Raw genomic sequence first — 27,944 nt, 5'->3', positions numbered from 1 at the left:
CCAGAATTATTAGTCCATGAATCATATGTGCTTTCATATGTAATAAATTTGAGCAAATTAAACAGCATGGAGCATAAGCTAAATGGGAAAATGTCAAAAGTATTCTTCATTGCAATGAATATAGTTAAAAACTAAACTTATGGTGCTGTATTTAAAATGTACATATGTAAAGGAAGTAGCCTCAGTACCTTTTTGTATTGCTAAAATGATAAGATGATTAAAAACATTCCATCAGGGACCAGTTGAGACATCATATGAATAGTGAAAAGGATTGCAGAGTTAAAATGTAATGAAAACTCCTGAAGGGGATTGAAATCCTATACCTCTGAAACACAAGTAACAATGTTAACCACTGTTAATGTAAAACAAAACAAAACTACAAATGGATTTTTAAAAAAAATGGGGCTTTGGCGGATGCTCCCTTAACAATTTAAAACACCATCCTCTAAAATCTAAATGTGGATGTGCCCTGAGGGGACCGAGTCAGCTTTCAAGAGAATGTTAAGTCTAGGGACGTGCATGAAGTTCAAGGATGAGGACCTAAGCTCCGGTTAGGCAGATTGCTGATTTGCCCCGCTGTGTGTTTGTCCAGCGATCTCAGAGGAACCTTCAGGAGGGTTACTGAGGAGATATCGTGTGGGTAGCAAACACACTTATGTCTGTCAGGGCCATCCCAAGTTGATTTTAGTGAAGCAGAATTTCATCTTTGGCCTGGACTCTGGGGCCATGTTGACCCATCCATGAGCCAATCTCAGATTTTTCCTCCCTTTTAGATGGTCACTAGGGGCCCAAATTTCTGTCAGTGATTGCTGAAAGGCCCGGTGCTGGGTGCTCCGGGGAGTCTGAGCCACTTATCATGAATCTCACTGGCTCTTTGATTCGGCTCATGCCAGATCCCAGCTGGTCCCACTTAAATCTAAAAATGGATTGCAGCTGGGCACACCCAACCTTATGACTAAGTGATCTGACCGAGCCCAGCTCATGACCACCTGGTGACCAGTGGTCGGTATCCCTCCAACAGAGCAGAGTAACGTGCCAGCAATTTTTTCTTTTTGTTCCTTTCTTTGTTTCTTTTTCTTTTTTAAAGGCATAGAATTCTCTCTCACAGATGGTAGCAACTTGGTTCATAATCCTGGTGTCTGTGTTGTGATTCTCCAGTTGGTGCTTGTCCAAATGTCCCAACAGGGCGTCTCTTCTCCTTCTTTCCAAGTAGCCTGGAGTCTGTGGGTTGTAGGCCCTGGTGATTGGGCCTATTTCACTTAGACCTGCCGCAGAGCCATTTCCTGTACTGGCCTCTTGTAAAGGCAGGAATGGACACAGTGCAGGTTTTCTAGGATCCAGCAGACTGGGTAAAGGAGGAATCAGAGTCCTCAGTGGTTTTTGCAGGTCTTTTATTGGGATTACCAAGTACACGGCAGGCAGGGGTGCTGGGGGGCCGGGAGGCTGGCAGGCCTTCCAGCCCCCCGCAAGTCTTTACTCTTTCTGGGCTCTCTGGCGTTCTCTCTGCTTCTCTGCTCTTGGCTTCTCTTTCAGCTTCTGTTCGTACTTGGCTTCTTTTTCGGCTTCTACTGGTGTCCCCGTGACGCCGCCCTTAAAAGCCCAGTCTCAGCCCAGGTGAATCCCATCTACCTATGCCCACACCCTACTCCAGGTGCCCGCCATCAGGCATGCATTCAGGACTGCAAGGATCCATCATCTATCCTGATGGTGGGAGGGCAGAAAAGCCTGACATTTTCTTTACCCTGCACCTCTAATCTGGCAACACTTCATGTCATCCAACAAATGAGTTGGGACAATGTGCTTAAGTGTGGAATTTGCTGCCTTCAGAACCCGAAGGGACCCACAAAGTGTTGTGTTTCATTTTTAGTGGTCACATTGAAAAACACAATAATATATCCTTTAGATTAGAGAAGACATTCTAGCATGCCCTGGGCCACTGAATGCTGGAAGCTTCACTGACATGTGAGACCTCTGACTCCTCATGGGGCTTGTCTTCCCAAATGTGTCTCACCAGGATCTCCTATGTACTTGCCACTTCTTGCTTATCCACTTTAATCTGATGGCATTAATATAGTGGATTAAGAGGCATTCTTTAGAATGCTCAAATGGTTCGGCTCTCTTTGCATTACATTTGGATAAGATTCAACAGAGTTAAAAACCTTGGCATGAGGCCGTAAAAGTATACTGTTAACCCTGCCAAGTGCATGCAAACAATTTTTAATTCTCCATTTAGAGAGGAATGAAAAAGATATAATTTGCCAAATAAATGCCCATATGTCATATACTCACAGCCAAAAGATCCCAAGTTTGGCAACAGTAGCTGCAATTAGAGTGTACTGGGTTAATTTGTGGTAGTCCACATCATCCTTCAGCATAATGTCTGGTTTTGCAGCAGTCCAGACTGCTGAATTAAATGAGGATATTTTGGAGAACATCACCACTGCTGCTTTTAGTCTTTAAGGAAGGCATATAAAGAGATAAACATTAAAAAACATAAACACAATACCATTATTACCACTTTCAAAATTAATCATTTCATATCCCCTAGTACATATTAGTTCTGGAAGATGGAATTGTTTTTGATGGGAGGATTTGGCTCCCAAGTGCCTGGGAGGATGTCTTGAAGATTTTACTTGGGTTTCCTCACAATGCTAGCTCTCACACAACAGACCAAGAAACCAATATTGGAGTTTTGTTGACTCCAAATAGGTTGGCTCCACTTACACAATTTGAGACAAAAGAAATGAACCCTGATGCACTTGTGGAACCAGTAGCCTTACTACACATCAGTCCTGGTCCAGGACTCCATTAAAAACAATTGAAGTAGCTTTGCATCATAACAATCTATAGTTATGAGGTGTGAATTATTATAACTCAACATCTGTCTACTGTATTGATTCATTGTGTTCACCGCTGAAAGCAGGCCTCCATTTTTTAAGCTGGAGCTTACACAGCTCTACTCTACCAGAGAATTGTGATGTGGCTTCATACCCAGGTCCTTGGATATGTGTCAGCTTGAACTCTTGCCCAATAGTCTTTAAAATACTTGGACATTACTCTCTCTCCAGGGTACTACTAACCCAGTAAATGTCTGTAGATCCTTTTAGTTAGACAGGGAAAATGATGTCATAGACCATTGCTCTGAGGTTGCAAGATTCTCCTCCTGGGGATTTGCCGCCTTCTTCGGTCAGTGGGTTTTATCTTTGAAGACTGGCTGAAGTCCATGAACGGGCCTAAAGATTATGACTTTTATTGGAGCATCTGTCCCCATCCCTCTTGATCTTCCATTCTAATTTTGTTTGATTGTATTGAGCAATAGCCCTTTTAATCTCATCACCCGTCTCCTAGGACTGTCATGCTATGTTAGGCATTTGAGAGCTCTCTGAAAGTCAAGCCTCCTTGACTGCGATGTCACGCATACAGCAGTTGCACCTCCTTCCTTTAATGGTTAAGTGCTGCCACATCGTCTCAATTATTTTGGGAATCTATAATCCTAATTGCTTCCTGATTCCTCATCCTATAAGGTATTTCTTACCATCAAACCCAACTTACAGGGAGAGCTTTCCAACAATGTGGTGTCATTAGCACAGGTCTTACTGCTTGGTAAATGAGGTGTTTTTGGGCCCCATTGCAGAACAGAGTCACCTGACAGGGTTTCCCGTTGTACCTGTTATAGCGACTTCAGCAAGCCTGTTTCTCTGAGATTTTTTTGCTGCCTCCCTCAATCATAGCAATGCTGGTTTTTCTATTTCACTTAACATAAACCGTGTCTTTATTCAAGGTTCCAAAGGTCCTCTCTGTGTTAATATCATTGCCAGGAACATCAGGTATTCTTGAGAGTGCATTAAATCCTCTATTGCAGATAATGATCCCTCATCAAGAAACTCTCCTTTATCCAACTTTAAGTTCCTCTCTCCTTTACCCTCTACCTTCAATCCCTTGTCCCACACATACACTTTCATTTCAACTGTTACATATTGATTAGGTCCTACAGCTAGATATTTGAGATGTGGGCCTTTTCTCCCTCAGAGGCCTCTCTCTGCACTTCTCTTTCTGGATACATTGGTGTGAAAAGATTATTAGGTCATTTGAGACTCATCTATTCACCTACCAGGAAGAGTAGATGTATTAAAATCCTAAAGTGAAGTTAAGACTATTTCTAGATAGTAGAATCCTTTCTTTCTCCAAGGCCTATTTTATATGGTGAAATTATTTTTATTTTTTATTTTTTTAAATAATAAATTCACCAAGTCAGGAGGGGTACAATCTGAGTAATTCTGTCAATTTTATAAGTCTCTCAAATGTTTGGAGGCTACTATAGAAAAATAGTATTAACTTGACACAAAAGAATGTGTAGTTCTATTAGCAGAAGAACCTCGTCCTCAGTAGTTAAGGGTAAATGTGATGTCATCAGCAAGATTATAAATTGTATGGTTTCTCTGGAAAGCTATAATGATTTGTAGTTGGTAACTGGGGTACTGTTAATCCTATATTTTAAAAAATTGTTTTTTAAAAAAATATTTTTACAAAAACCAGCCCACTTGTTAAATATTATCAGCATTCAGATTTATATATTTTTTTGGTCAAGGCTATATCACTCATGAGTCAGTGAGACATGAGAATTAATTTTCATGAATGATCATTATCATATTATAATTCTTGCTTCACGAGGGAAATGCTTTCATATAAGGAGCTTCCCTAGTGTTTGAGGACAGAGATAGAAACCCAACAGGTAAAGTTCCACATGCAGTTTTGGCCTCTTGACTATAACTCTCTGTAGGAAACATTTTTGCCCTAGAATAAGCATGGTCATCCCAACGTGAAATGTAGACATCATAGCTAAAGGCACTTTACATGTACATTGAAATGTAAATCAGTAGCCACTGTTAGAGTTGCCTTCCTCAATTTCAAGGTCCTGGGCTTAGCTGTCTACTTCCATGAAGTCATCATGAACGTCCTGGAAATCCTGTCTTCATCTCTTCATACAGTCTGCATGTTGGTGTTGACAGTGTTAACCTACACTGAGATTCCTGTGCTTAAAACTCTTGGTTTTTTTTTTTTCCCTTTCAAGAGACTCAATTTATGATATATAACTTGTAGCAGGGGCCTTTAGATAAATGAGTTTTAAAAAAAAGTCTCTGAGGATGATTACTGAATGACTTTGATTAATATAGTGTAATTACCAGCAACATCAGAATGAATCGGATGCCAAATTCTCTACTGAGGAATAATAAAATCATTATATGTCAATCTATGTGTGTAAGTTGGTGATAACCCTGGAGTGAAAGCATGGTATAGACAATAAGGGTATTGGTAAGTTTCCAGAAGTATAATATAATTAAAGTCAATAGATGGGAATTTAAATTTTCCAAAGAGAGATTCATATATTTTACAGTATTGCCAGGAGTTATGAAGACACTGCTTTCTATAATTCCATTTATAAAGACTGTCCATTGTAATTTAATGTAGATGACCATATATATTTACATTTAAAAAATCTTAAATGATTATATATAAATTTTAGCTTAATTGCAGTAAAGTCAATATAGGTAACTTAGGAAGACTGAGTAAATTAGATTTTTCTATGATTAAATGAACCTAATCTTGCATAAGCTTAAATATTAATGCTGCCATCTTTATCCTGTGATATAAGCTAGGAAAAGGCATATTTTCAAAGTAGTCCAGTAACCAGTGATTCACATTGCTGGGCAAGAGTATTCATATCAGGAAAAGTGGACCAAAAAGTTCATTGAGGGGAATAGTCAACAATTTATGTGTACTTGGAAAGGCTCCTTTGCTAATTAAAGACTGAAAGTTTCATTCTGGATAGGATAGACTCAGCCCATAAATCTGCAGATAGTTGGTTAAAACAAGTGCCATCTTGATTAGTCAGAGAAAAGTTTTCAATTGGGGTCTTCATTTGGGTCACTCAAAAAAAAAAAAGTCAAACAACTGCCATTTCTTTATTAACCAGAATTAATCAGGCTTTGTGGGTCTGCTCTTGGGTTATGTGAAAGTCTTCCATGATTCACTCGCTTCACACGCACCCATCACAGTAGTTTGTCAGCTTGAGTTACACTGAAATAGCACAACCAGCTTGAGATCTTCTAGCAAAGCTCTGCCCTGAGTGGACAAATTTCCTGTTAGCATCTCAAGCTACTATGGCATTTATTTATTCATTCTTCATTCATTCATTCATTTACTTATTAAAAATCTTTTTAAAAAAGTTTTATTTTATACAAGAGCTGGGGTACAGGCCAGATGCGTGGGAGGGTGAGAGGATTCACCAGAGACAGAGCGGAGAACAGAACAGGCAGACTGATGAAATACACTGCTGAGGGGAGCAGCGGGCAAGACAGGAGAGGTCTGCTTGCCACGTGGGTTGCTCCGAGGCTGGCGGGGATTGAACTAGCACTGGAGAGGCTGCGGACAGCTTCACAGCGCTGCGCACAATCGCCTGCGCCACCAGGGAGGCTCCTACTATGTATTTATAGCCCATTGGATAATTTTAACAGTGGTTATAGAGCTCTTCTGCCTGCAGTAACTCTCTCTTTTTCTTTTTCCTAATAAATTTGTCCTTTTAAATGTTAAAAAAAAGGTATAACAGTTTATTTTTTAATTACAATATCCTTTTGCTGGAAATAACAAACTGCATCTAATTGATCTTTGGATGAACATATTAGACATTCAGTATAAAATGTGTGAAACGGTATCCAGATTTTTTCCAAAATGGTAGGATTTATGCAGAATGTTTGAAGTTATCTTTCTTCAGGTAAATATTGATTGAGTCATATTTTGTGTTTCCTTGGGTTTGCTTCTTGTACTGCTTTCAGGACCTAGAGCCTGACCCTGGAGTAGATCTAGAAGGGTTTACTTTGTTTTTATTGTTGCTTAAAGTTTTGAAGGCAGGAATGGTAACAACTCTAGCGTTGGATCAAATCAAATCAAATGAAATCAAATCACATGGGGACCCAAACCTCAGTTAAATACATAAACAATAAAACAGATTCAGTCTGTTTCAAGTGAAGCCTCTTTCTGGTTTCAGCCAAGACTGTGGAGCTGAGGGTCACTTGGTATTTGTCCTAGATTGCAGAAGAGAAGGAGGCAACAAAGCTTGAGCCGCTCAGAATATATGTTGTTTAAAGTTTATTCCAAGGGCTGAGTTTGATTAAAAAACTCAAAGGACCAAAAGAAAAAAAAAATGACCTATCCCTCAAGGTTCTTTGTATTTATAATTCTGAAGTCAGTTTGATCCAAAGCATCTGTCCTCACATCCTGCTTTGATACTGATGAACAAAATAACCCTTAAAAATCCACAGAGTCAGTTGAGATTCTTTCAGGGCATCTGTCAGTACCATAATAGCAGATTTGGGCCAGCATTTAAAAATGGGTAATTAGGAATTGGCTCTTCTTGCTGTGCTGAGATCCTGGCCAAAATCCTCTCCCTGTTGCAGGTGGTCTATGAGAACTTGGTCCATGAAGGCTCAAATGTGATTCTATTTATGTCTCTATGTTAGACAATAAGTCTGAAGCTGTGGCTGCTAGGACTCAGCCAGACTAGAATCCAAAACAAAACCCCGAGCTGATTACCACCAGGCTCACTCCCTGGGGATCCACCAAAGTGCTGTATGAAGCTAGCCTGATTGTCATATCAGTCTGGACGATAGTGAACTGTGTCTCAGTCTTTGAAGCCAGAAGGTCAATATTCCGTAGAGGGTGGGGTAATACACTCGCTTAGCCTGTTCTAAATTGTTTTGTCGATGCTCTGCATTAGTTTATCTGGCAGATAGAAATGGATCACACAGAAAGGAAGACGATGAACTGGGAGCTATTCTCATCTTTGCCATCTTTCTATCAGCTTCTATTTGAAGCCGTGCAACCATCTGATGTGCAAACTGATGGAACGGTGCCTGGGTAACAGTATTTACGACTCTGTTTTACAACACAGTTGATAGAATGACATCAGGAGTCCTCTGCTTGTGGCTCCAGCTGCTCTCAGACCACCAGATCCTCCAGATTGATTTCCAGCCCCGCAGCATGTCTGTATTGCAAGCTTAAGAATTTAAGTGAAACCCTGGCGTGTTTGTGGTGTCACAGAGGTTGGAGGACGGTGGAGTGAGAAGGCATGTTTTCATGTGGTTTGGCTTAGGTGTTTAAAGTCTGGAGAGCATAGAGTTTATAAATGGATCATGATGTGGTAGTGGTGGTGACTTACTCATTCACTTAATCAGAAGAAATTCATGCTGTGTCCAGGATGTTCAAAGAACGATGCTAAGTTGTAGGGACCTATTAAATATCATCAAGACTACCCTCAAATCACTTATCCCTAGGAGAGAGAACGTGCGTGCCATAAAACAGCCAGTGCCTTATGGCAGTTATCCATTAATGCCAAAGGAAGCAGAGGTGGCAGGGTCTCTGTTTAGGGAGGGGTCTACTGTTCAGGGAGAGAGAAAAGAGTGGGTCAAGATGATCTTGGAAGACCTATTTAGATTTTGTACTGGAAATAAAATTCAGTGGCTGTATGTGAAGTAGTGGCAGGCATTCTGGGTGCAGGGCTGGGAATGAGGAGACAGCATGGGTTAAAAAAAAAGGAAATATAAAGGAAGAAAGCATATTGTAGAATATAATGAATCCCATTTCACTCAGACAGGAGTTTATAATAGTGAGGAGAGGATAACTGATGTAGGAAAATTGCCTGAGACGATTATGGATGGCCCTGAATGTCAACACGAATTGTTTATTCTGTAATCTTAAGAAGTAGTCACTGAGTATTTTCAGGTGGAGGCTGATATTTAAAAAGCAGCATTTTTGCTAATGGCAGTGCCCAGGGTAGCATGAAGGTAACAGGAAGTAGACTGTTTGGGGAGACAAGTCAGAAAATAGGGTAACAGCCGTATGTGAAGGGACCCGTCTGCAGGGGCTGTTTCTGGCTGGACGTGAGGTCCACGGTGGGAGAACCAGCCAAGGTCCCCCTCGGAGTCCCCGAAGCCCCATGTCAGCCCCAGCTTGTTGTTGGCAGCTGCCTTCTCTCCTCACAGAGCCGTCACAGAGTGTTCCTTAGCTGCAAGGAGAAGTCTACTCAGCTCTCCCTTTGCCCAGTTTATCAAGAGCAGCTTGAGAGTCGATAAAGGACTTTTTGAGAAGTCCCAGGGTGACGTCAGTCCCGTAGATTTGGTGCCCTCTCGTTGCCCCCTGAGTGGATTGTGCATCTTTGAGAGACCTGCACACCTACCCTGTGGCCCATGGGCCGGGTGTCCTCTCTGTTGGCTGCTCTGTCTCAGATGCTGGGGGGTGCGGGGGGTGTTGGTCACCACTATAGTAAACCCACAGACATCACCCTGGGCCCAGAGCTTCAGTCCCGGTGTGATTTACAATCAGTGCTTCCTTTCCTGGGGGACAGACACTATCATTGACATAAGGAGGCAAAGCAAGACTCAGTTGGGAGGAGAGGTGTGTGTTAGGGGTCCAGGACCCCTGCAGTGTGATGATTTCCTGGAGGACTTACACACTCAGTGAGCGGCTCTCCCAATGCTGCTCTGCTACAGTAAAGGGATTCAGAGCTAAGTCAGCAAAGGGGAAGGCATGGGGCAGAGTCTGGAGGACACAAGGTGCAGGCCTCTGAGTCTCTCCCAACACAGAGCACAGATGTGTTTGGTGGCTCCACTCCAACACATGTGAGACATGAGAGGCGCATGTGAGATGTGTCAGGCTTCCCAGGGACTCGGTGCCCAGTGTTTCAACTGCATAAGAGCTTTCTGTGCAGCACCCACCCTGATTCCAGGCTCCCCTTCACAGCCTTGTTGTTTGTATGACCAGGTTAGGCACAGTGAGCCCCTCTTTCCTGTTCTGGGAATTGAAGAACCCCCCTCGTGAGTCCAGGTTCCCAGATGTCAGTCAAGGGCCAGAGATGAAAGCAGGTCCTCATCAGGACAAAGAGTCAGGCTTAGCATGTCAGCCTCTTGCCACTCAGAATAATGATGCTGTCACTTCAGTTGTTGAGAAAGGAAAATGGATGGAGAAATTTCCCAAAATCCAGGAGGGTCTGATATGAAGACGAGGTCATGTTTCTCAAAGGAATATTTGATATTGAGGCAAAAGGAAGAGACATCGCAGAGCACAGTGAACTGAAAACAGGTCCTGGTCTCTTCTCCACAGGCAGGAGGCTGGAGAGCTGGGAGAGCTGAGATGAGAGACAAGAGGTTTAAAGATGAGGAAAGTTTCAAAAGCTGCAGGCCTAAAATGCTACAGATAGGCACGGATGCTGAGGACTGCCCAAAATGCCCTTGGAACTTCTTTTTAAGAATGTGTAAATTGATTTTAAGTTGAAGTCATTATTAAGTAAGACTTCTTCAGCCAGTGCTTTAAATAGCTTTCCTGCCTATCAGATCTTTCTGTCTTCTTTGATCACTTCACACAAAGCCCTGTTCTAAATTTTTTTGTCAATGGCTGCGTTTGAGTTTAAATTTCACAGGTGGATAGAAATGGGTGAACTTTGGGAAGGCTAAAAAAAAATAATCCTTTGAGCATTACTGCATTCTGTGTCTCTAAGTTATTTAGGGACAACCCTGGCAAAAAGTACCTCTTCCAGTTCTTGATGGAAAAGTAATTCTGTTTTATTCATTTAAGAGGATTGTGTTTGCCATTCCATTAATCTCATTGCTGCTTGCTGTGAAGAATAAACATTGAAAGCAGCTTATTTTGTGTCCTGACATCCCAAAGGGATGATGAAAGTATCTGAAGTTCATACACTATCCTCAGATTTCTCCTAGACCCTCTTTCAGGTTCTAACTCTGTGCCATTAAATTTCTCAGATGCTCAGGATGTCTAGACCCTCTGAGATAGGTGATCATTGTCTTACAGAATCACATGATCAAATAATGGACCTTTTTGGTTTATAATAAAAACATGCTAGAACCCCATTTATCTTGGGGGAAAGACATTCTGTGGCTGACTTTGAGTCGTTGGTAGAACAGCTGACACTGGTGTCGCCTCTCATGCTCCAGATGATTCAGGAATAGCAAACCCTTGCAGGGTAGAGGGTAGAGAACGTCAGTCCTGAAGGTGACATGTGTGGCCCTGTTACCCTGAGTCGTGGGGATAGTTCTGGCCTAATTCACGTCATTGCATTTCAGGAGGGCAAAGGCACACTGTGATTGAAGTGGCTTTAAATTCTCTCTCTTGTCCTAACATCACAGGGCTTCCAGCAAAAATTCTCCTTCCACAGTAAAGAGATTGTGGCTATCAGCTGCTCCTGGTGCAAGCAGGCGGTAAGTCAGGGGCCTATGTCTGTCTAAACAGTTGTATGTCATTGCCTGAGTTCCTGTCTGTACTTGGAAGGTTGCCCCCATTTAACCTGTTATTTCTCACTTATAGGATCATTGGAGGAAGAAAGATGAAAATCTAGAGCATATACGAGCTCGGAGAAGCTCTAGAGATAAACAACCCCCTCGTTTATACACATGGAGACCTGGGGTCAGGTACTGGGAAACCCAGTCCTGGTTCTAATCCTGGTTCTCTCACCCCCAGCTCACCATTTTCCCACTGCCTTAGATTGTTGAGAATTCTTTTGGTGGGAAGTTGCAAAATGGGGAAAGATTAATTTGCAACATTGGATAATCCCTCTAACATGGATCCAAGCATCTCGGTTCCCCTGTTTTTGAAGTGGGTGACTTTTTCTTTTTTTGGATGGGGCTATTGTAGGAAAAGAAGCGTGGTTCTTGCATCCTTTAGTTTGGATCATGTTTCCTTGTCTTTGTTCTCATTGCAGTGTATTGCAGTGTATGTGCATTTGACCTTACCTACTTCTTAGGATCCAGTGATTCCCCCCATTTACCTTTCCTCTCTTTTATTCTTTTTTCATTTTTTTTAACACTTCTGCCACAGCCAGATGCTACTTTTTTTTTTTTTAAACTTATTTGTCAATGTACCTGTTGTTTGTTTCACCAGTGTAAACTCTAATTGCCTGTGGGCCAATCTGACCCCTGTTGGCTTTTTGTAGTTTTTTTAGAACTGAACTATGTCCATTTTTATATATTGTCTGTGACTGTTTTCATGCTGTAATGGCAGAGTTGAATAGTTCAACAGGGACAGTATGGCCCTGTGGGACTGAGATATTGATTATCAGGGTCTTTATGGAAGAAGGATGTGGACACTTGCTTTAATTTTTCAGTCCACCTACTCTCTTGAATGAGTGTGTGAACTGTGATACATAGTCCTGAAGACACGGGCGTGGTGTTTCAGTGAGGTTCAGGGGTTGCAGGGAATCTCTGCACACCTCAGATTTCGTAGCTGTGCTATTCCATGGGCAAGAGCAGAGGCATTTAGTTGCAACACATAAAATTGACATAATTGAGGGTAAAAACCTTTTGTGTTTTGGAAATTCCATAAGGTTGAACCTAGTAGTTCCTGCAGCATAATTCCCCTGCCCCCCACCCATGTCGGGGAACCCACCATCATCACGTGGGACACGTTGGTCTGGAAAGCTCAGCTGGACACCCACCTTCCACACTTCTTATTTGGGGCCTTTCTATTTCTTTTCAGTTTGTTGTCACAAAAATAACACATTTGCTTCTGCTCAAGACTATGTTCACAAAACCTAGTCCTTGAATGAATGTCCATATCATCAAGGCAATGTCTCCACCAGGAGAGGAGGCAGCAGATCCTCATGCTCCTAACACTCTTCTTGCAGCCAAGCCCCCTGCTCTGCTGAGACCCCCTGTGGGGCAGCATCCTGGGCAGCAGGGCAGAGAGGATCTGCCTCACATACGCAGCTGCTAGGCTGTGGCGCAATGGTTTATCTGGGGTCAGTGAACTTGGAAACTCAATCCTACTTTATGGGGAACCCAGGCACTCTGTTCTCCAGGTTCCACAAAGACTGCCCTTCCACTTGACATTGCAGTGGGCTCTTGGCAACTCCACCTGTCTTTGAGTTTCTCACGGTCCCACATTGTAGAAGGTAATTTTACAAGCACCAAAGATACAAAATTTTTGTAGGCAACTTGCAGTGGTGACAGACTTTAATAATGCTGGCAATGCCTGCTGGGATGTCGGATGTCAGACACATAAGGGATCCTGTGTGGGGTGGCGAAATACAAACTGAGGCTGGGATCTGGGTTTTCTGGGTACAGGTTCTGACTCCTAAAAGTGGTGCAATTTTGGATATATCTGTGCTCTGGATTGGATATTATTCAAATAGGAATTGAGAAGTTTGAAGTGGGAATTCTGTGAAAACCATACCATATTTTTGATATGCAATGGCCATACAATTGGTAATTTACTTGAATAGCTAAGAAAAACCCATTTCTTGAGGGTGGTATTCAAGTAACATTTTATGTTAGGCTTTTTGCAGATCACAAATTACTAGTGTCTGACGAATTATTATTTTATTAGTGTTTTATGTTTAATTAGTGAATCGTCACTGGATCATGTCATATCTTAGAAGGTACGTAGAAATGGAGACAGACTTTCTCTGATGTGACCATATTTACCAGTTTCTTCAAGACAGTCTTAATTTATGTCTGTTGTTCCAACATAATTACCCATGCTCTCTTTCACTTTTTAAATTTTCCAGTTAAGGTGATGAATTATGTGGTGACATTAAGTATAATCCAAGTAGAAACTGATATTACATTTAAAAAATTCACTGATTAAAATTGTAAGATCCATAATTATTATGTAATGGGGATTTTGTTTATTAGAAAACAAATGTCACCATTCATCATCTACATTTTACTGCCACACAAAAGATGATGGAAAATGTGACTGCCCTAACATCAACCCATCTGCCTGTCACAGCCTGAGTATAGAATTAAATCCCTGAGTACAGAATTAGTACTCAGTTAGATTTATTAGTCTGAATTTACTTTCTTCCTTTCAAAAACTAAAAGCACTTTAGACTCGCCAAGTTAATTGGGCCATTATATTTTTGAGTGGTGCCCAGACCAACCCAGTAGAAGCAATCTCTTCGAGCTTCTTACCTCTTGGATTAACAACTCTTTAGAAGAGATACTTTGCTTTTTTCCTGGGTCCTCCGAAGTAGAAGGGCCTTCTCGAAAGGATTTGTATCTATGGATAGAACAAGCAGAGGTAGATGGCCTTGCTGCTTTGCTAGCCTCTCATTTCCTTCAACATTATCCCAAGTCACTGGGTTCTGTGACCAGTGAAAATCAGATGAGATGAATTTATGCAAAAAGCAAGGACTAATAGACCCCTCCAAGACTGTGATGTCTCTTGGCAAATATCCTACTAGAAGGTTATAAAGTTTTAGCTGACCTTGTCTTACAAGATTGATTTCTTGCTATCAGTTGTCATCAATTTGTAAAGTGGGGTGAATTTGAAATCGGGGCTTTCTGCTCTTGGGGCTGGTTGTGAGGTGGGGCACCAGTCCTCAGCGTGTGTACACATGCGCACACATGAGTGTGTTCACATGTGTTGTGTGTGCGCACACACACACATTCCTTCTTGCTGCATCGTTGCCTTTCCTCAGAATTGTCCATCGGCTTATCTCTCTCTCCAGTTTCACAATAAGGTGACCTGCTTCATGTTGCATCACATCGAGGAACCCTGCTCCCTGGGGGCCCATGCTGCTGTCATTGTCCCGCCCACCTGGATCATTAAGGTGAAGAAACCTCAGGTAACTGCCGGGCCCCTGGTGCTACTGGGCCAGGGCAGAGGAAGAGTAACTGCTGCTTCTTGCTTTTCTGCCCTGACTAGTCTTTGGGTTCCTATGACCTCGGCTTACTCCTCCCCATGGGGTCCCCTGCTTAGCTTCCCTGGTTCACCCCATTAGCCCACCCCTTTCCTGTGTTGGGCTCTCTCATGGAACCAACTTCTACTTCCTAAAGAAATCAAAGTTCCACAGCAGGAAGGTGCCTCCTGTGGTTGTGCTAATGGTAGTCTCTTTGAAGGGAGCTCTCTGGAATTCCAGTAGGTACCAGGGTGGCTACAGCTATTCTTGTGCAACTGCCTTCTCTGTAGCTTGAGTGGAGGGGACAGGGCAGGCTGCTGGGTTAGTTTGAGAATAGTCACTTCCAACCTCAGTGACAGTCTTTAGGTCATGACCCTCCTAAATGTGCAAGGTCTGCTTAGAAAGCAACACCCTTTTCTTAAGGCAAAGTGGAATTTATCCTTCTTGGACCTAATCTCATTCTGTATTCAATCCTTGTACTCCTATCCTCTAGTCTGCTGCAAAGTTCTGGTAGACTTTGGTGGTTTGACTATCAAGGTCATAGTCTTTGATAGAAAATGATTACCTTTGTACAATCCATCGTAGCTCTGAGTTATGGAACAACAGACTTTTAATGCTACAGGGAGATAATTATAGCTGTGCAGGTTACAGGGACCTGAGGAAATTTTATCTTTAAAAGCATGACAGCCCTACTTCACATGGTCTCCAGTCACTGTGCGACTTATTCTCACTGTCTTAGTTTTGCTTAGAGAGGGCTGGATCAGGGCTACTGTTTTGCTTTGTGTGTTTTACATAAAGTTTTGTCTTTGTTGATAAATAATGCTTAGGAATAAACCTTACAAGTTATAATCCATGAAACCCTTGGGAGGTCTTTAACAGAGGCCAGTACAGTATCTGCACATTTAAGCATGGGCAGTCTATTCTTTCTCTTTACATTTTAGAGACAAAAGCCAAGAGAAGTTACATGAGCTCTCCCTGGGTGACAGAGCAAGCTAAATATAGTTAGTAGTGCCTCTGAAACTCAAGTGTACTGATTTTCAATTTAGTGTTTTTCTAAGCTCTTAACATTTCCGCTGCTTTGTGTGTTTTTCCCTTTGAAAGTCTGTAGTTTCTCCATGAACTTTATATTGAACATTCATTTCATTCAGTTAAATCAACACATTTTCATACCATCAACTTCAGTGGGACCAGGAAGGTACTTGGCATTGTGTCTTTGCTCTGAAGAGCTGTAGGAAAAGTCAGGGGAGCTTTATGAAGGAGATGGCTTTGTTTTGCCTTTTTTTTTTTTTTTTTTTTTTTGCATAGAAGAACTGGGGTGTAGGCCAAAATTGTAGGGGGGAGGGGTGAGAGGATTCACTAGAGATGGAGTGTGGAGCAGAACAGGCGGATGCACTGAAATACACTGCTGAGGGGAGCAGCAGGTGAGACAGGAGAGGTCTACTGTGCCATGTGGGTTACCTCCCTGGCTGGGAATCGAACTCAGGCCATAGTGTTGATAGTGCTGAGACTTAACCCCTAGGCCACTGGAGAGGCCCTTATTTTGCCTCTTAAAGATGGGCAGGGTTTACATTGATGGAGAAGAGAGGAAATAGTGAGCAAGAGGATGACACAGAAGGGCACTGGGTGTGAAATTACATACATGGGGCCGGGGTGAGTTTGAGGTGGGGAATGGGTGGAGGGGTGTAGGAGGTGGGCATTTGGTGATTCAGGGAAATTGTCCATAGAAGTACACTTTATTCTTTTTAGCAAAGAAGTGATTGAAAATAGCGTTTTCATAGGAAACAACTAGCAAGAATATGTAGGATGACCTAGTGGCGTGGAACTTTGGAAAGTCTGGTGATAGACTAGAAAAATCAAAATATGAGACCACTTTGCAGGGGAACCATAAGTTTCATTTAAAAGAACTTTTTATTATGGTAATGTTTACGCAAGTGAAGAGAGCGAAAGATTGTAGTGAACTCATCAATAACCATGTACTTTCCTGCCATTTGTGTTTCATCTACCCGCCCCCCCCACCACACCATGTATCGTCTTCCATGTCATTAAACTTTTCTTATTTTGAGATTCACAAATAGTTGTAAGCAACAATACAGAAGGATCCCTGGTAGCCTTTACAAAGCTCCCCTAGGGTACCGCCTCACAGTACACTCATGCTCCCTGTCATGATATTTCCATCAACACCAGACCATAGATGTGCTGGCAGTCCCTGTGTGTAGTCGAGGCAAGTAGTAGGCTGTGCTGTCCAGGTGAGTGTAAGTATAAATCTCATTTCTGGTCGTTAAGCGAGGTGTGACTGTATCGTTGTACAATATCCCACCTGGGATGTTGACTTTGGTTCAGTCAGACACAGAAGAGGCCCCTCACACAGGTGTCCCTCAGGTTCCACTGTCCTCCTGGCTCCAACCCATTCTCTCCCTCTCCTTCGAAGTGGAAGTCTCCCCTTGTTTTTCTTTTGCTAGAGTATTTTAAGACAAATCTTAGAATATCATTTAATCAATAAACATTTTTATTCTACTTCTGGAAAGGAATTTTTGTTTACTAATTATTTAACTATTTTTTAATAGAGATAACACTGGCTTATATTGTTGTTTGGATTTTGGAAATCTAGGATACCCACCCTCCAGTGGTATTATCCACCACCAAAGCACCCACAGTCTATCACCGTAGTCCACTGTGTTCACCACACCCCATTTTCTCATTGATTAAAATGAATGATTCCTCAATTTTTTTGTTTGTTTAAATATTATCTTTTTAGTAATTTTTGAAATGGGATATATGACCCAAAGCTGCCATTCTGTGGACTGTCCCTAAGTCTCTTTCATGTGTAAATGATTGTCTGCCTTATTTCTTATTCCACTTATTTCGCTAAATAAATTAGGTCACTTTACCTGTAGAATTTCCCATGTTTTTAGTTTGGTTGATTGTATCCTCATCCTCATGTTTTCCAAAGACTTTCCTTCTTTCCTGTATTTCATGTAAAATAATATTTAGATTCAGATTTAATTTTTTTGCGAAAAGACTAGATGGGTGATGTGTGTTTTATTGTACTGTTTTCAAAGAAACATGACACTGGCTTATTCATTTTTTTTTTTGTGATTTAAGATCTATCAGTCAGTTTCAGGGCCTGTCACCCAAGCACACCTATCATGGCATCACTGCTGGCTCTTCACCTGTTTTTTAGCCATGGAAGATTATTCCATGAATCTGCTATTTCACTAGCATTTGCCAAAGGGTGGTTCTCTAATTTTCACTTTACTTTAAAGCTATATTTATTTCTATGAAGAATATTTCCCCTTATCACAAGTAAGTATGTGGCCAGTATTTGTTTATGTCAATTTTCAGAATAAATTAGTATCTTAGCAACATTTATAGATGGCTATGATTAGTAATGGTGGTGGTAGTTTTTTTTGGAAGTATGATTTCAAATTATGAACTTATATGTGGTGTACATACGTGTGTATATGTGTGTATGTGTGTGTGTGTGTATATATATATATAAATATATATATATAGCCACCATTATATTCTCTCTCTCACACACACACATACCTCCCCATATTGTTCCATTTTTGACATTTGGAACCACTTCCAAGGGGCTCCCATCTTCATTTTTCATGAGTGATAAGCTTTTGGATAGCCTTTTTGGTTTCAGGAATAACACCATGTCCCAGAAACATCTTGTGCTTTTCCTATCCATAGATGGAACCAACCATTTCTCTAAGGAGTCTTGGCTACTTTTAATGGGAAATGGTATTTTCAGTTCATCCACGGTCTGGATGCTAAACTCCAAATTTTTTCTCATCATGCACCATTTTATTGTCTCCTGTCAATAAGGACATTGTAACAAGAAGGAGAGCTAACATTTATTGAATGTTCTATGTGTTAGAAAAACTTTTGTTATTCAATAGTGTTGAACCCAGGGACTCTGGTTCTGAGAGCCAGGATTGTCATGCTATGCCAGCTACCTTACTGTCTTACTGCTGCAAGCAATGTTGAATCTTATCTTTAAAAATTTTGGTGGTCCTCCTCCTATGTCCAAAGCCATTGATTAATTTTATCAATTAGCTACATTCTATTTAAAACCTGTGTATAATGGACTTGGGGGAGGGAGGCAGGATAGTAGTAGCTTAGAGCTTTAGCTTATGAGTCAGCCAACTTGGATTCATAACCTTGCTCTGCCCTTTTTCAGAACTTGTATCATCTTGAACAACTTAAACACTTCAATTTTTGGTCTGCAAAGTATAAATAATAACAGCACTTAATTCAGAGGGTTTTCCTAAAAATCGAGCTAAAAAACAAACAAAAAAGCATGTAGAACATCACCTCGCTCATTGTAATCATATTAAAGTTAGCTCTTCTTTTTCCTTCTTATTGACTTTTAGGAGTACAGGGTATCAAGTGAAGCTGAACAATACCGATGACAATCCTGTCCAGTCCTATTGAGGTCAGGACAGACATTATTGATCCCTGAGCCATTTGTGTTCCAGTTAAAGAGGATGAGATTGCCAATGGAAAGGGTAGAAGGAACAAGAATAGGGAGGGGGGGCTTAGCCTGGCATCCATTGTGCTTCCAGGACACCTTGCTCACTAGCATGATGACTGTCCTATGGGATAGAGTCAAGACCTATTTATTTATAGAATGAAAGAACAGAAGAAGACTTGGTGAGTATCCACTCCCAGAAAGTGAAAAGAGGAAAAGTGTCCTGGAAAACACAGGCCAAACCATGGCACCAGAGTTGATGAAAATGGAAAGAAAAATAGGGCAGTTATTGGTAGTTAAATTCTGCAGACATTTAAAAATTAACAAGTACTGAGAAAAACTCTTATAAGGTACCAGATCATGGATGACCATCAAAACTACAGTTTGAAGAGTATGGAGCATGTAGGTCTCCTTACACCAGTAACTTATAAGTGATGACATGGAAGCTGTGAGAGTGTTCACTGGAGACACTGGGAAATGATTAAAAAGAATTTGGAAAGTAAATAGAGAGTGCATATAAAACATTATCCCAACTTTCAGAATTTATACACATACATATAGACATACATATATACACATCATTTCTATACATAGGTATGTTTCCATTTTTATTTAAATGACACTGCTTAAAAATGACAAAGGAGAGGACACTTATTGAACTAAATAAACATTTATTTGCCACATTGAAAGATGCTCTTAAATGCTGGGAGTTTCAAAGATAAATCAGATGTTCAGCAGATGTCCATAGGGAGTATATCCATGAGTGGGGAAGTTAGACCTAAAAATCCAAATGTTTGGGCAGAGTGCGAATTCTGGAAGAGGACTTCAGCCCCGTGCAAATCCTTCATAAAAGAGTGGTCTTCGGACATCTGGGAAGGCTTGACTTTTTTGAGCAGTGGGCATGTTTTAATTAGAGGAAGGGGCTGGGCAGGGAGGTTGAACCAGCCACGGTCAGGGCGGTCACCGTTGAGGCGGTGAGTGGTAAGTGCTCCCTGAGGTGCAGGTACTCCGTGGAAACACGAAGCAGGATTGGGCAGTTTCAGTTGTGAGGGTGAGTGTAAGTTCCCTGGGAAATGCTTGCCCCGGAAGGATGCTGGGGAGGGCGGGGGTAGGAAGACAGATAAGGAAGGTCAACTGAGCATATTGAGAACAAATTCAGGGTCACCCAATAAGTCAGCTTTATTTGTGGTGCTTGTATCTAGACAAATGTCTGTAGGGAGGAGGAGTAAAAGAAATCGTTGAGTAGAAAAGGGTCAAAAGAGTGGACCGAAAAGAGGTGAATTAAAGCACATATTTTCCTTCTCTGTTAAAAGATGGCTGGCTCTGGGTGGATAACGTGACCAGCTGTGGAGCTGGGAGTGGTGTGAACTTGATGGTAAGGGGGCAAGAGGCTGCCTGCGTGGTTTGCTGGATTTTTCATCACCAAACTCTATGGAGAGACCTAGAAAGTAAAAGAAGATGGAAAGCAGATGGCTTTAAGACACTAAAATGAAAAGAAAGCCAAATTTTAAGACTCGATTCTGAATTTGTACATATAAAACTGTACCTGAAATGATGCATGTCAGCGTTTCTCCTTAGGACTGAGATGTTCGAGTAATAGTTTTGCTGGATAAACAAGTTAACGATGTTCAAATGCTAGTGCAAGCACTTGGAGCTGATGGAACAAGGCCCATGGTACATGAATTTCTTTGTGGGATCAAATTATAGGAAAACAGAGGTGGTGCTTAATAAGTGACATCATTCTACATACAAGGCGTTAACATTTATCTTTCCTAAACAGAAAAATTGAGTTTTGGAGAAATATCTGTATTAGTACATATAGATTGAACTCATTTAAAAACTACTGTACATATTCCACACTATGGATGTAGTATAGTTTATTTAGCCATTGTTTTTAATATTCTACCTACAAATATTGCTGCCACCAACTTCCTTCAAGCCTGATAAAGACATTCTTCGTGCTTTGTCTTTCTTATTATTCTTTATGGATAATCTTAAAATGCTAGAAACCCATGTCAGTGGCCAGAGATAGCCCTCAAAATTGCCTAAGCCATCTCCTTTGATTAATGCTAAAGCTTAATTAACACTTGCTAGTTGGAGATGCTGAGAACTTTTGGGAATGAGGTTTTTTTTTTTTTATTCTACTTGTCTATTCTCAGGACAGCCCTTATCTGGGCAGTGCAACTTGAGTAGGGCAGAGGGAGAACCCTCTTAAAAGACAGAGGCCAAGATAATCCCTCTTATTATCCATAAGAGTTTTGTCCAATATACAGTAGGGGAAGACTTCAGGTTAATGAAGTTATTTTCTTTTAGGTCTGCTGTTATAACTCATCCTTTGTGATCCCATAACCTGGGAAAAAATCGCTGAAGAGCAATGAGAGATAGTTAAGTCTCTTTTCCAGTTGAGTGACTCACCCATAAACATTTCTTAACAGCCCCGGAAGGAGTAACAATTATGATAAACATTTGGTTGATTGGATAATTTATTGTGGCAAGGTAATGCTGTCCTGATACTGGTACCAGAAATCAAAAAGCTTTTATTTTTTCCTTCGGATTTTCATAAAAGAATGGGCACAGAGTGTATAGGGGCGAATGCTGTTGGAATCAGAAGAACGCAGAAACCCAGAGGAGAGTACAACGTTTCACTGTCTTAATGGGGGTGGGACTTGCAATGTGACCCCTTTGTTTCACTGAATTAACTGCCCTTGATACAGGCATGCTTTGTTTTAGAAACACAGGCTTAGTATTAAGAGTTTCTTGACTATATCACCAATAAGTCCACACAATTCCTTCTTGATATAGTTTTTACATCAATCTGGGAAACGATGCTATTTTGTTTAACCCTCCCAGAAATACTGACTCAGGCAGGCGAGTGGTACTGTAGCTTAGCAAGGTTAGGTGACGTTCTTGATACAGTGAAACACAACACAGATCTATTCTCACACCTGTCTGTTCCACAACAAATTGTACTGCCTTCTGGAAGAAGCGTTTATTGGTTAGAGATACATATTTACATGTAAAGAGAAAGAAGTCTCCAGAATTGTGAGGTATGCTGTGAAATTCCATACTACTTATCTCTTGCCATTTGACTATCCGTAGGGCTGTAAGCTTACTCAGAACTCACATAGAAGCTTCCAGGTACTGTAAGTCAACCTCTGTGCTTGATCTTTGCCCCCTTCTTGTTCTGTGAGATGAAGAAGGCCTCAGATGCATTTGGCTCGGTGAGGCTCAGAAGCCCTTGTATTTGCTACATCTGTGTTTAAAAAGGCTGTTGTGTGTGTCTGTTCCCTATTAGACTGGAATTCCTTGCCTGCTCTGTTTTCGGACATCAAACCTTATTTTGATGTGTTTTTCTAATTTTGTTTCCCAAGTATGCTTGCTTATAAGAATCACCCAAAGAACTATAGTTTCTCTAATGACACTACTTGAGGAAACAGTCTTAGCCTGATCCACTAGACCTATCTCTTGAACCGTAATTGTTGATCCCTTTCAAGAACCAAGAACTCATTAGTGTGTTTCCATAAGCACTTGGCCACTTGGCGTCCAGTGTTGCTCTTGGCATCAAATGAACCAAAACAACCAAAAAATGAGCTTCACTAATGCCCTGATTTTCAAAAAATCAGGACTCACTAAGTGTTGTGAATTATAATACTGACTCATTATTTCAACAATGATTTGAGTGCATGCTATGTGCCAGGCATCTGTGCTAGGTGCTGGGGATATTCAGCTGTGAACGAGGCAACTAACATTTATGGAAGTGCTAATCATGAGATGGATCCCAGGCTAACTGCTTCACATACCTTTTCTCCTTTAACTTCACCACTATCCTGGGAGGTAGGTATTATCACCTTCATTTTCAAATTAAGAAACTGTTATGTCACGTGTTTGATTGACTTGGCCAAGGTCACCAATCTAGTGATAGGGAGACCCAGAATTCACATACAGGCTGTTGGTTTCCACTGACTCAGTGACCCACTCCTGGGCCGTGGAGCCTCTGCCTCACCACAGAATAGCTGCCTCCTTGCTTTGCCCTTGCTGTTTCAAAGAGTGGATCTCAACCCTAGCTCCCCAGTAGAATTGCCTGGGAAGCTTTTCAATAAGTATCTTTGCCTGGAATTTACCCCAGACAAATTAAATGAGACTATTTGATGGGGCTCAGGTAGCAGCATTTTTGAGAGCTCTCTGGGTGATGCCAATGTGCACTGAAGGTTGAGAATCACCCAGAACATCATTACTTGCCATCAAATAGATACTGCTTCTTCCAGCCTGAGAGTTTCTAGCATTCTTCTTGGATCATTTGACTGATTGTATATTTAAGGATTACAAATCACTTTCCTTCCCTTCAAACAAACTGGAAGTTATCAAAATACAGCAGATAATTTAACAATTCAGATGTTTCCCCATAGAGGGACATGATAATAGATCCATTTAAAGAGGAATTCTGAAACTTGGTGATCTATTTGCAGGGAAAGTACAGTTGGCCCTTGAGCAACGTGGGCTTGAACTAGGAGCATCACTTACATGAGGGTACTTTCTGTTGATGCTTCTCCATTCATGGATTCAACCAACCACTGATGCCTGTGCTTGAATTCCCTCATGCAAAACCCACTTTTGCAGAGGGCCAACTATAAGACACACTTGGATTTTCCACTTGGAGGCTTTCTTTGCCCCAAACACCCAAGTTCTTCAAGGGTCAACTACATAGTCAAGAGTGAGAGATGAGAATTAACCTGGGGTCTAGAATGTCCATGAGCTTTGGGCTCCCTTTACTGGTAAGATTAAGAGGCTCTAAAGACACTTGCTTTTAATCTGATGAAGGATAAAAACTTTGGAACTCATGGTGGTTCAAGAAAGTTTCCTTTACCCTTAGTGAGCATGGGCCCAACCAACTTTTTTTTTTTTCATGTTCCAAATCAAAATAAAAGCTAAATAGTTTGGATTTTGCTAATTTGGATGTATTAATATAAGTACTCTGAAGGTTTTTTTTTTTGGATGTTCTAAGAAAAAAGAATACCCAAAAAGGAGAACATATATCTAAGTTTATTCATGCTGTTTGAAAAATACGTTTATTAGATTTTAAGTTAAGAATTCTCTATTTCAGGTTTTCAACAATTTCTTAAATAGCTGTTATGTGGTCAGTAATGTTTTGCCTTTGTGAAGGTGGCAATCTGATTAATTAATGACACTCCACTAATTAGACCTGTTCTTGCCCTGTCTTCAACCAATGAGTTGTGACTATTTTCTGAAAGAGGTTCTTGTCAGAGCATCTGTAGCCAATATTAATAATAAACGGTTAGTTGAAGTAATCACGATGCTGTGGTTCATAAAATTTCTAGATAGACAAGGAAAGTAAATTGGGGGTCATTGTATTTCCCCAAATTGGAGGCACATCTATGAGGAGAAAAACTCAAGGCTACCAGGGGAGGGAAGAATTTTCTGACCTGTGGCTCACTAGGTAAGCAAAAGGAGGAGCAATTGTTGCCACCCCACTGTTATAGGTGAGTCTTATCCCTGCATTTTAAAATTCAGTTGTCAGTGACAGTAGGATAGCTGGATCAAGTTCCACTGGGGTCAAGAATTATGTTATGATTACTACTAGAACAGGTCACTACAAAATAAAATAAAATAAAATAAAATAAAATAAAATAAAATAAAATAAAATAAAATAAAATAAAATAAAAAAACAAGCAGTGAAAAAAAGCAAAAAGCAAAACATGAAAAATGGCCTCCTTTTTTACATTTCCACATAGGTGATCTCCATACCAGGAGATGAACTTGAACTTGGTTGGGCGGGAGACGGACCTGGTTGGGCGGGAGACTGGAGCCCCTCAGAGAATTTGGGATTCTTCCATTTTTACTGGGAGGGTTGGCAGGTATAACATGTGTTGTTATGTGAGTCCATGAGAGCCTCCGGGGTTCTAACTCCCTGCCTCTCCGTGTGGTGGGGAGTCAGTTGCTCACTCTGAAGCACTCGACTGATCTGTCTGTGGCTTACCCATGACCGGTGGCTTGGAAGTGTCAAAGCATGAGAAGCATGCGGTCAAAAGCATGTGCCGCCTCATCTTCTACATGGTTCTGCATGGGGAGCTCATGGGCTTCCTGCCTCTGAGCTCAGGTGCGTCTTTCTTCCCCGACAGAACTCCTTGAAGGCTTCAAATCGGAAGAAGAAGAGAACAAGCTTTAAGAGAAAAGCCAGTAAAAGAGGAGCCGAAGTAAGTGTTCAACAAAATGTACCCGCCTTCCCATAGTCACCTCTGTCTGATGTTGTGTTCTGGCCCATGCTTCATTTTCTGCAGTATCTCCTGCCGCTCTTTCTCTTTCACTGCACACTGGAAATTTATCTATTCTCTCTCTCTCTCTCTCTCTCTCTCTCTCTCTGTGTGTGTGTGTGTGTGTGTGTGTGTGTGTGTAACATCCTGCCACTTCAGAGTTAGCACATTTGCACTTGTCTGGAAATACTACCCCAAAGATGATGGCGCCCAAAGCTTGGCTTTATTCTCAGGGGCAAATTATAGCTTGAAGTACTTTCTTCCAAGCTTTATATGAGTGTCTAATTGAGAGTAGACCTACCGAACTAGACAGTAGGTAGATTGTTTTTGTTCTTCACTTGAAGGCTGGGGGTGCTTGGCTGTGTTGGCAGTTCCTGTTCCTTGGGCTTTGGGGTTCCTTGCAAATCATGGACATGTCTCACCTGCGTTGCTTTTCTCCTTTAGCAGGAAAGCAAAGGTCGACCTTTTGTGATAAAACCTATCTCTTCTCCTCTCATGAAACCCTTGCTTGTGTTTGTGAACCCCAAGAGCGGAGGCAACCAGGTGAGTAATTTTTCATGAGTTTAACTTAGAGGCTTCGGTGATTTCAGTGTCCCAACACCAATGAAAAGGCTGATGATGTCTGTCCTACCCCATACTAATCAGTCAGAACTAGTTAAGTCAGGACCTTTTAACTGGCATAAGTGCACCAGTTATTTTCTTGTGTAGCCAGTATGGAAAAGTTGGACTTCTTAAGCTTTAATGTGCACTTGAATCACTTGGGGACTCCTGTTAAATGTGATTCCGACTCAGTGAGTGTGTGTGTGTTTTGTTGGTGGGTGGAAGACATGGCTGAGAGTTTACCCAAAATACGCTGATTAGCAAGGGCTTACTGCAATCCAGAACACTTTGTTGTTAGGTCCTGATTTTACCTTTAACTGGCATAAGCGCCCCAGTTATTTATTTCACTCATCTGCTTCTGGATAAAAAGCACTGTCATCTCATCCCTTTTTGAAACTTAGACATCAGACTTTTTCCAACTTGCTTAGCTTTTATTCTGTCCATGAATCGCTGTCCTACATCGCCATCTGCTGGCAAGAAATTTCCTACAGATTTTAAGAAAGTCACACTATTTTATGAAAATTCCCAACACTCTGCACGAGGGTATTAGAATGAACACATTTAGGAACTGCTTATCTCTTTAAACAATCCCTTTAAAAATCCCTTCTTTTGAACACAACTTTCACAATAACTCTCTGTTTCCCTAGGCCCTTGAAAGTAGATAGGATACTGGGCATTTTGCAAAACTTTAGCAGTTGCTGGCACTATTATGATTGGTTTGAATTATTTGAGGGAATAGGCACTGGGTTCATGGACCATAACCCAACTCAGTGTCTCCTCACAGAAAAAGCTGGTCTGTGAGGGCGTTTGTTCCTGAATGATCCCTCCTCTGTGTGGCACTGTTGACCTGAGGATTCCCTTACACTTATGTCCTCTCTAACTTCAGAACTTGGCATTTTTCTTGGATACCCTCCCCCACCTGCTCACTAACATCTTTCTACATGAGTCTCACAGACCCTTCTGATCCCCCGTGACACTTCTGTGTTCACACTGTCTCCGGCTCATACTCTCTACGAACCTTCCAGTGACATCATGATACACTTAGGGTTAAGCAGGTGTCCTGACCTTACAGTCTGGGAGTGGAGGGGTCCAGACCATGCTCTTCCTTATACACTCACTGTGAATCCCAGTGCCCGGTGCTGTGAGTTAGATCCTTCTGGGGGTACCTCAGCAGTAGGTGGTAAGAGGAAGGGGTTTCTTGTCTGTGGACAGGCTGGCTCATATGAGTGGACTCACAGCACCATTTGTGAACAGACTTCCCAGCCCAGGGCACCCCTCCCAAGTTGGGGCAAATCAGTCAGGGGGTTGGGGGGAGAAGGGGAAGATAAAGACAGTAAATAATTTTAAATAGGAGGTTTGAGCCTCCAAGCTGTTTCTCAATACTTGGGTAAACAACCTCAGTGAAGGTGTTATTTTCTGCAAAGCTCATTCCTGGGATAATGAAAAATCATCATTTAGGTAAAATTTTAGCCTCCTAATGCTTAGGATAGGCTGGGGAGAGGGTGGAGGGGCAGTTCACAAGCCCAGTGTGAAGAGCTCCTCATCAAATAGTCCTCAAAAGATGGACGTAAGACATTTACTGGAGGAATCTGTGGGAAGTCCCTTTATACCCCTGTTGTTGGCGGGAGGGTGGAGGCAGCTGTTCTAGTCTGTTCTAGTCTGCTCTGGCTGCTCTCAAAGAACAGGAACGCAGGAATTTTTTTCTCACGGTTCTGAGGCTGGGAAGGCCATGCTCAAGGAATCCGCCAGGAGGTTGAGTTCACTGCTCACCTGAGCAGCTTCCAGCAGCTTCGGCTCCACCACTCCTGCTGCGTGTTTCAATGCAATTCAGATGAATGCAACGTAGGTTTCTATGGCTTGTCTTGCTGCTTGACACACCCGTGCCTTTACCCTGGAACTTCTTCCTCTA

The 27,944-nt window shown here is 41.6% G+C and overlaps 1 protein-coding gene across 2 annotated transcripts in view; it reads left to right on the top strand.

Moving 5' to 3' along the window:
- DGKI (diacylglycerol kinase iota) overlaps positions 1–27,944 on the top strand; it is a gene marked incomplete at both ends in the record, with an annotated part of 370,310 nt that overhangs the window by 175,473 nt on the left and 166,893 nt on the right. For both annotated transcript variants that reach the window (XM_084229448.1, XM_084229447.1), the window contains 4 exons: positions 11,196–11,267; positions 14,516–14,632; positions 25,304–25,378; positions 25,880–25,978. In XM_084229448.1, the coding sequence (XP_084085574.1) occupies positions 11,196–11,267; positions 14,516–14,632; positions 25,304–25,378; positions 25,880–25,978 (363 nt within the window). The remainder of the gene's footprint in view (positions 1–11,195; positions 11,268–14,515; positions 14,633–25,303; positions 25,379–25,879; positions 25,979–27,944) is intronic.

Source organism: Talpa europaea (genome assembly GCF_964194135.1).
Source record: "Talpa europaea genome assembly, chromosome: 3".
Classification (NCBI taxonomy): Eukaryota; Metazoa; Chordata; class Mammalia; order Eulipotyphla; family Talpidae; genus Talpa; species Talpa europaea.
Note: the sequence above shows the minus strand (reverse complement) of the source record. Positions and strands in the feature narration are given on the sequence as shown.